The 9,285-nt window shown below is 40.2% G+C and overlaps 1 protein-coding gene across 1 annotated transcript; it reads right to left on the bottom strand.

Moving 5' to 3' along the window:
- Nucleotides 1-1,184: 1,184 nt before the first annotated feature.
- Nucleotides 1,185-1,808, bottom strand: LOC141630638 (uncharacterized). The gene has a single exon (XM_074443419.1). The coding sequence runs from the start codon at nt 1,806-1,808 to the stop codon at nt 1,185-1,187; it is 624 nt and encodes a 207-aa protein (XP_074299520.1).
- Nucleotides 1,809-9,285: the final 7,477 nt, after the last annotated feature.

Below are 9,285 nucleotides of genomic sequence, written 5' to 3'. Positions count from 1 at the left end.
AGGCCAACGACTGAAATAACCTTATCACACTAACTAGAAAATGAGCAACTAATGCTCTCTTTTTTAGCCAAAAAACCGGTGGCCTCTTCCCTTGAAGGGAATCTTATTTCTTTTGTTTTTACTCTCTTGGAATGACTTTGTTGAGTGTAGGGAACAAAGGTGTAAAAAGTAGTATGAAAAGGCTTGTGTGATATGTCACAATCACACTATAATCAACACAAACAAAAAATAAAAGAGCATCTTTTGTCTCTTCATTTGGCCGAAATATTGGACCCATTTTGGTCCATTTTTGCCTTTTGTCATTTGTCCCACAAATGCTTATAAGTCATATGTTTAACTATCTTACATAATTAATTATTAATGTAATAATTTAACACTTAAATATTACAATTAATAATATAATATACACTCCACTTTTTGAGTAGTATACTACCATTATATCAGTATATAATGGGTCTCATAATTACTAGTTGGTTAAAATTACAACTTCTTGTAACTTTAAATAACTAATTACCTCTATCTCAAAACTTATATAATACCTCAACTAATTTAGTAATTTAACACTTAATTACTAAATTAAATCTTATTTAATCACATTACAATAAGACGTAAAATTGCACTCCCATAATTAAGGAATTAATTAATCTGTATCGCATACAATTAATTAAATATCTATTTGGGCCTCATCCTATAGGTGTGACCTAAAGAGATCAACTGACCACCACCGTCACACGATAGTAATGTCAAACTCTAGTTAGCCAATCATTACCGATTAATGACGGTCAGTCGACTATATAAAGAATCCTCTCTCACGTATTCTTAGTATGAGATTTAATAATGATATTTAAATCATGTGATCGCACTATTGTTGCGGACACATTTCCCAACACTAACGGCACAAGTTCAAAATTTATCGTGCATATAGTTGTGTACATTCTGAGGGTAAGGCTTTTGTGGTTCAGCAGTTGGAACCTAAATGTAGAATTTTTTTAGGTGAGTAATGTTCCAGAGCTTATGTGTGAGTTTTCCTTCCATAGTTATGAGTTTGTATGCTCCATTACCCACCCCACTTTCTACCTGGTACGGTCCTTTCCAGTTGTAGGCAAACTTTCCTTCCTGCTGGTTCTTGGTGTTCTGGAACACCTTCCTGAGCACTAGGTCTCCCACTTTTAAAGTTCTGATCCTTACATTTCGGTTGTAGCTTCTGGCAGCCGTTTGTAGGCTGCCATTCTGATCTTAGCGCTAGTTCTTAGTTCGTCCACATTGTCCAGGTTGTTGGCCATCTCTACCTTATTCCTATCTTCTGTTATGTAACCATACCTATGTGTTGGTACTCGCACTTCAGAAGGGATCACGGCTTCAGCTCCACACACTAGACTGAACGGTGTTTGGCCTGTGGCCACTTTGGGGGTGGTTCTGTCCGACCAAAGTACAAGGGGAAGCTCATTTGCCCATTTACCCTCTATTTCCTCCAGTCTCTTTTTCATGTTCTCCATGACAATTTTATTATTAGATTCCGCCTGTCCGTTTGACAGAGGATTCATGGGAATAGATTTGAACAGTGCGATATTCCACCTGGCATAAAAGGCTTCTGTTCTGTCAGATATGAACTGTGCGCCATTGTCACATCTTATTTCTAAAGGAATGCCAAATCTGCATATCATGTTCTGCTTGATGATAGAGATTGCGTGCCGCTCAAGGACCTGAGGGAACGCCTCCGCCTCTATCCACTTGGAGAAATAGTCTATCATAGCAAGCATGTAGACCTTGTTTCCTGAGGCACGAGACAGTGGTCCTACAATATCCATTCCCCATTTCATGAAGGGCCACGGTGATATTATGGGGGTGCATAGGCTCAGCCGGCTGATGGCTAACTGGTGCGTGTCTTTGGCATGCGTCGCACTACTTTACATACTCCAATGCATCCTTATGCATGGTTGGCCAGAAGTACCTGTAACACCCCCATACTCCAAGTGCCTTACCAGGACCACTCAGGTATAAGGGTACTACCATCTCGGTTGCCCGAGGTACTGAATATCATAACACAATAAAGAAACGTACTTTTAAAGTAATTATAGATTAAGTGATTACATGTTCAAACCAAAACTAATAAAAGGAATTACAAGGTTCTCATACGGTCTACAGCTAAAACTATCAAAGCTACTAGACTTCGTCGACACGAAATGGAAGACTTCTAACGCCACGTGATGACTCATCCCGCTATCCCATACGCGTCATATCACACTCAAGCTCAATAACGCTCACCACCCCGAATGGATCACCACGTTTTTAAAACATTTAAACGGGTCGACTAATCACACAATCAATATAGATAACAATAATAAGACAAACAGACAATTTGAACTATCACACACACACACACACACACCACCAACTCCCATCATCTCAATCTTGATCGTCCACTGGACCCACCACACGCCATGGGGACCGCAGCCGTTCCCACCTAAGCCCCGCTCATCATACGAGCGATAACCCCGTCCCATTAATGTGCACATCCCCTTTCGTGGCGGGTTCCACGAAGGGCGAAACTAGGGCGTGAAGTCACTCCCGCAAGTGACCCCACTCGGTAGAACGCATCTCGAGAACCATCAACAACCAATCACAATCACAATCACAATCACAATCATCATATCAAACAACTAACTACAAAGACATCACCAATATCCCATTATGGGACTAATACGAGTAGGAAATCCTACCGGAAAGCACAACACGCAGACGGTATCTACAAAATTTGTATCAAAACGGCTCCTCTACGAATTCTTCTCCTATCATACAAAGACATAAAGACTACACATCACAAACTACACACCAAAACCCTCAATTCCTAAATTAGGGTTTAACCAAACTTAACAAAACATTATAAAAAAATTATATTAAAAGCTTACCCTCGACGGGGAACTCAACGATACGAATAACGACAAGAATCGACCGTCCGAACTCCGGGAATTGCTAAGGATGCGATTAGGAAGATGAACTTGTTGCTTTCTCTCTTAAACAGGGTTTTAGGTTTTGTAAAAGTGATTTAAAACAATGACGACTATGTTTAAATACCTTAATCGCATAATTAACAAAACCGAGAAAACTCCCCGAAAGCCGGCTACTCGATCGAGTACCCAAGGATACTCGATCGAGTACCCCCCTACTCGATCGAGTGCCCCAGCTACTCGATCGAGTACCCAACAGGTCAGAAACTATGCTAAGACGCAACATACCCTTACTCGACAGAGTAAGGCCTACTCGATAGAGTACCCAAAGACTCATAAATACGGAGTATTACAGTCTTCCCTCCTTAAAAGGAACTTCGTCCCCGAAGTTCAACCCATACATAAAAACAACCATACTGACTCGACCAAGACACAACAACTTAGCTAAGGACTCAAGAACTCGACCGAACATAGAACATGAACTCTTAACACCCACTCCACCAACTATGTTTACTTCCACATCATGACTCACTATATCGTATCTACCACATATATATCTCTCACGATACCAACTCCATACATAACCAACTACCATCCTCTAATGCTGCTAGCTCCATAATATCATCAACTATCAAATCCAATACCAAGACACTCATAGACATCAAACGGAATGTTACATTCTACCACCCTTAAAAGGAACTTCGTCCTCGAAGTTTACTCACACTCGTAACCTCATCATCCAATCACAACACTAGCGAAATATTCTCACACTCCTAAACATCACGCTACTACAAGCACGGTCATGACCTTTAATAAAATCACCCACAACACGAATCGATCTTTTATTCTACATCAAGACTCAACTTCCGAATATATTACCATATGTACAACCATCAAAATCTGTTTTATCGCATCCTACTCCTCTTAAGACAAATGTTACGTCCTCGTAACTCACTAATACCAAACCATATCTATATCTCATTACCCTCTGTACCACCACATGTCAAAGACAACCGTCTATAAACCAAACACTCACCATTCTTATATCCAAGGCTCCCATACATAAACATTTCCCATTCCTCAACTCATTCGGCAACAAGACCTAACCTATACTATAAACTCGTAGCAAATCACCATACCCACTCTTCATTATTACTACCAAACAACATACCTCTCTATGTAAGGCACTTATCTCCCGGAAGCATAACTCACGATCCGCACTCGTTACGTACACGCACACTAGATCCTCAAGTTCTTTCTTTCATTACCGCAAAATTCATACACAACTTAACATGACACTAATTTCCCAAACACCCTACACTCTTTGTCTCAACAAAAGATTATGAACTACCTGCCGCTTTCAGCTCATTACACCACATGTTCCACGAATCCTTTCCCATTATCATGTCTACCGATGTCTCATCTGCAAACAAGATCAAAATTACCGTAACAACCTCTCACAACCGTGTCCCATCAACAGATTATCACTATCCCATGACAACAACGAAACATATACAACTCTATTTCACATCATACTCTACCTCATTCCCAACTTAACCTGGTAAAGAAAACATGAATAAGCAAGACAATCTGTCTATCGGACAAAATCGAAACTCGCAGGAGCAACATCAAACAAAACAACAATCTATGTATAACTGGTATGTACTTTCGAAACTCGAATCATAATCATCCCGCCTACTCCACCACAACCGGTGACGGCATCACAACACCGCCACCAACAGCCACACCGTAGTACGAAAATACCCGCATCACAACACTAAATATCGTGCCCGGATCACCACCCGAGGCACCACAACCACACCGATAGACATCACAACTGCATACAATTCCCATAAATACGACTCAAAGATAACTTCTCGGACAAGAAAAACTTACTTAAATCCACCTTATTAAATCACCACGCAACATATTATATGGATAAACAGATAAGCATCTCATGAACATCATCTCTACCATTTCACGGAATACACATGTGTTATCAATACACATAAAATTATAACTAGCCATGTCAAATCAATTAAATTATTGCCTTTTTGGATATCATTCAATTAAATTACCGTGTCCAACATATATATTACAGAACATTCATAAAACAACTTTATAATTATCACACCATACCATTTCTTGTGAGGTCAGAACCTCACACAAACATTTACACATATCATAGACCCGTAATCACAACCAACTAGTCAATCCTGACCACGTAAGTCATCACTCGAAAAAAAAAATTACCTGCCGCCCGAGTCTAACTCATATGCCCCTCATAACATATTCCCCCATTCGCACAACCATCACTTCCTGCCAAATATAATCACACCTTTACTATTCAACTAATAGCGTCCGCCTCATCTAACCGCATCTTCTACCCTCTCACAATCATACACAACAATCAGGTCCCTACCAAATCAACCTCTTTAGAATTGCTACCTTTCTAATATTCCATCACTCTTAACCACTAGTGATAACACCACAATGCCACCACTGCTCGTATATCAAATCTCTTACACTCATATCAAAATAACATGGTTTTTCTCCTATTTTTGGTTAACATTCCAAATAACGAACATCAAACCCATCCACAAAATTACCTCCTTATTATTCCCAATGCTATCTTATTTGTATTGTCATCCAACTCTCCACCAAATATCCCGTATCGTGCCAATACTCCACCAACTCCTTACTCCCTTAATTCCTCGAAACTCATTATAAATCATGTTGTCCTGAAACTCCTATATAACCTTTAGCTAACATCCTCGTGATACCATCACATATTTCGATGATTTCTTATCTTTATATCACATAGCTCCGGTGAACATTTTTCTCAGCTTACTTTTATCCTTCTTTTCTCTTTACACTCAATAATACCAATTAATAGTTCAACTCCTTATTCCTTCTAGCTAACTCTTTAGAAATCTGGTCACCCCTTCGTTGCTCCAAAACTTAGTTCCATTATTTTCTACCGACATCATCTCACTCTTTCTTCCCATGGATCTCCTCTTATTATGCTATCACTCATACTTGCCACTAATCTATCCATAGAACCAACGTTTAATGTTCAAACAATTGCATCCCTCTTTTTACATCTCTAGAAATCAGAATTCATTTAATACCGTTAATTACCCAAGGAAATCACACAGTAGTTTCATCTTTTAATAAACCAAACCTCCCAAACTCACTCACTGTCTATAAATACACCTCGCGACATGTCTCCACAAAGTTCACTATATATTACTCTTCTCAACCCCTTTAAACGAACTTTCACTACATAAATCCATAACCCACACGACTCCTAACCATTCCCTCCTTAACTCTTTACACATCTCAAGTCGCCACTATCCACATTCTTACTTTCAATCTTTTCATTCTCACGTTCATTATACTCACATCATCCCTTGTCTATATTCACTTATTTTTACATTACTCAACACACAATCATATCACTCATCCCGTCTCGCAAAACGTGCGCCATGCCTCAATAAACTATACCAATCTTCCTTTTCTTTTTCCACCATCTATCATAATCACATATAACTCATGTCCTCCCCACCGAACTCATACTCATCATAGTGCCACTCTTTACATCATAAGATTGGGTAACTTATGCTTCAGGACCAACACATACGTAAAACAAGGCATAAAGAAGTAATACAACACCTTTGAATTAAACATAATATGCAACGAATGTCAAAAGACAAACATATGACCCGAAATACGCATATGACCTCCGCAGACCCCACTCGATCGAGTACGAAACCTACTCGATCGAGTTGAGGCTACTCGATCGAGTGCCCAACATGCTCGATCGAGTGCCCCGACTCAACCCAAACGGACCTTCGATCTCGACATACTCGACCGAGTAGCCCGGCTACTCGATCGAGTGACCCCATACTCGATCGAGTGCCCGAGGTACTCGATCGAGTGCCCAAAAACACGATTCTGGTCAAAATAACGAAAAGTACCCACTCAATCGAATCAAACCCACTCGATCGAGTCATGCAGACTCGTGAATACTACCCGAATGTTATCTCACATACCCTAACGTACTATGCATTTATTATTATCTCAACATTATGATTACAACTACGCATTCAAATCTGCGCGACTCCTCATACAATTAACAAAATAATCTACTTCGTGTTATCAAGTGCCACGTTATAAACAACCATCGTGCTTTTCATCCAATTCGTTATATAAAACACATATCATTGAACCTCTATTCTTCATGTTACTACTTACCAAAAGTCAAACATTACCATCTATCATGCTCATATAACATTCAACTTTCAATCATGTATTACCCGCATGTTTTAAATTTTCATAACTTTTCATAACACAACCACACCCATACACTACAAATCCTATTTCCATGTTGCTAATACAACAACATTACAAATCCACTTCATCACACATCATCATATATGAACTACTTTCTTTTTCTACCATATCATTCATTATTCTCATATACTTTTCCAACGATTCCAACCAACATGCCAACCAACTATCATGCAACATGCTTTCAACAAACCATATACAGCACAATTAACATACACGTCGCACATATAAACACGGACTCCACGTTCCCATACCATGTGACTGGCTTAAGTATCATGGGGCCAAGATTTTGAAGTGAGGGCGCCTACTCACCCAAAACCTAGCATCAGCCGGGGCTCCCATTACACATACACCAGGTTCATTTTATTAGACTCCCTATGTTCATTATGTTCATTAGTTACACGTTCCAAAATCGCCGCTCTGATACCATCTGTAACACCCCCATACTCCAAGTGCCTTACCAGGACCACTCAGGTATAAGGGTACTACCATCTCGGTTGCCCGAGGTACTGAATATCATAAGACAATAAAGAAACGTACTTTTAAAGTAATTATAGATTAAGTGATTACATGTTCAAACCAAAACTAATAAAAGGAATTACAAGGTTCTCATACGGTCTACGCCTAAAACTATCAAAGCTACTAGACTTCGTCGACACGGAAGACTTCTAACTGCCACGTGATGACTCATCCCGGCTATCCCATACGCGTCATATCACACCTACTCAATAATCGCTCACCACCACCCCGAATGGATCACCACGTTTTAAAACATTTAAACGGGTCGATTAATAATCACACAATCAATATAGATAACAATAATAAGACAAACAGACAAATTAATCACACACACACACACACACACACCAACTCCCATCATCTCAATCGACCGGTCCCACCGGACCACCACCGATGGGGGACCGCAATGCCGTTCCCACCTAAGCCCCGCTCATCGTACGAGCGATAACCCCGTCCCATTAATGTGCACATCCCCTTTCGTGGCGGGTTCCACGAAGGGCGAAACTAGGCGTGAAGTCACTCCATGCAGTGACCCCACTCAACCGAGAACGCATCTCGAGAACCATCAACAACCAATCACAATCACAATCACAATCACAATCATCATATCAAACAACTAACTACAAAGACATCACCAATATCCCATTATGGGACTAATACGAGTAGAAATCCTACCGGAAAGCACAACACGCAGACGGTATCTACAGCTGTATCAAAACGGCTCCTCTACGAATTCTCCTCCTATCATACAGCACATAAAGACTACACATCACAAACTACACACCAAAACCCCCAATTCCTAAATTAGGGTTTAACCAAACTTAACAAAACATTATAAAAAAATTATATTAAAAGCTTACCCTCGACGGGGAACTCAACGATACGAATAACGACAAGAACGACCGTCGAACTCCGGAATTGCTAAGGATGCGATTAGGAAGTCAACTGGTTGCTATCTCTCTTAAACAGGGTTTTAGGTTTTGTAAAAGTGATTTAAAACAATGACGACTATGTTTAAATACCTTAATCGCATAATTAACAAAACCCGAGAAAACTCCCCGTAAAACCGGCTACTCGATCGAGTACCCAAGGATACTCGATCGAGTACCCCCCTACTCGATCGAGTGCCCCAGCTACTCGATCGAGTACCCAACAGGTCAGAAACTATGCTAAGACGCAACATACCCTTACTCGACAGAGTAAGGCCTACTCGATAGAGTACCCAAAGACTCATAAATACGGAGTATTACAGTACCCTTCTATGAGTGCTTTATTGGAAAGGCTTCTAACCCCTGCATGATATCCACATTCCTCGTTGTGGATGTCATGCATAACAGCCTGTGCCTCCTGGCTGCTCAGGCAGCGCAGCTATGGTCCTGCTAGTGACTTTCTGAACAGTATATTGTTAATCAGTATAAACCTGGAAGCTTTCATCTTGAAACTCCTGACTTTTTTTTTATCTGCA

This window comes from Silene latifolia, chromosome Y (assembly GCF_048544455.1).
Source record: "Silene latifolia isolate original U9 population chromosome Y, ASM4854445v1, whole genome shotgun sequence".
In the NCBI taxonomy this organism is placed as follows: Eukaryota; Viridiplantae; Streptophyta; class Magnoliopsida; order Caryophyllales; family Caryophyllaceae; genus Silene; species Silene latifolia.
This window is presented reverse-complemented; position numbering and strand designations above follow the sequence as displayed.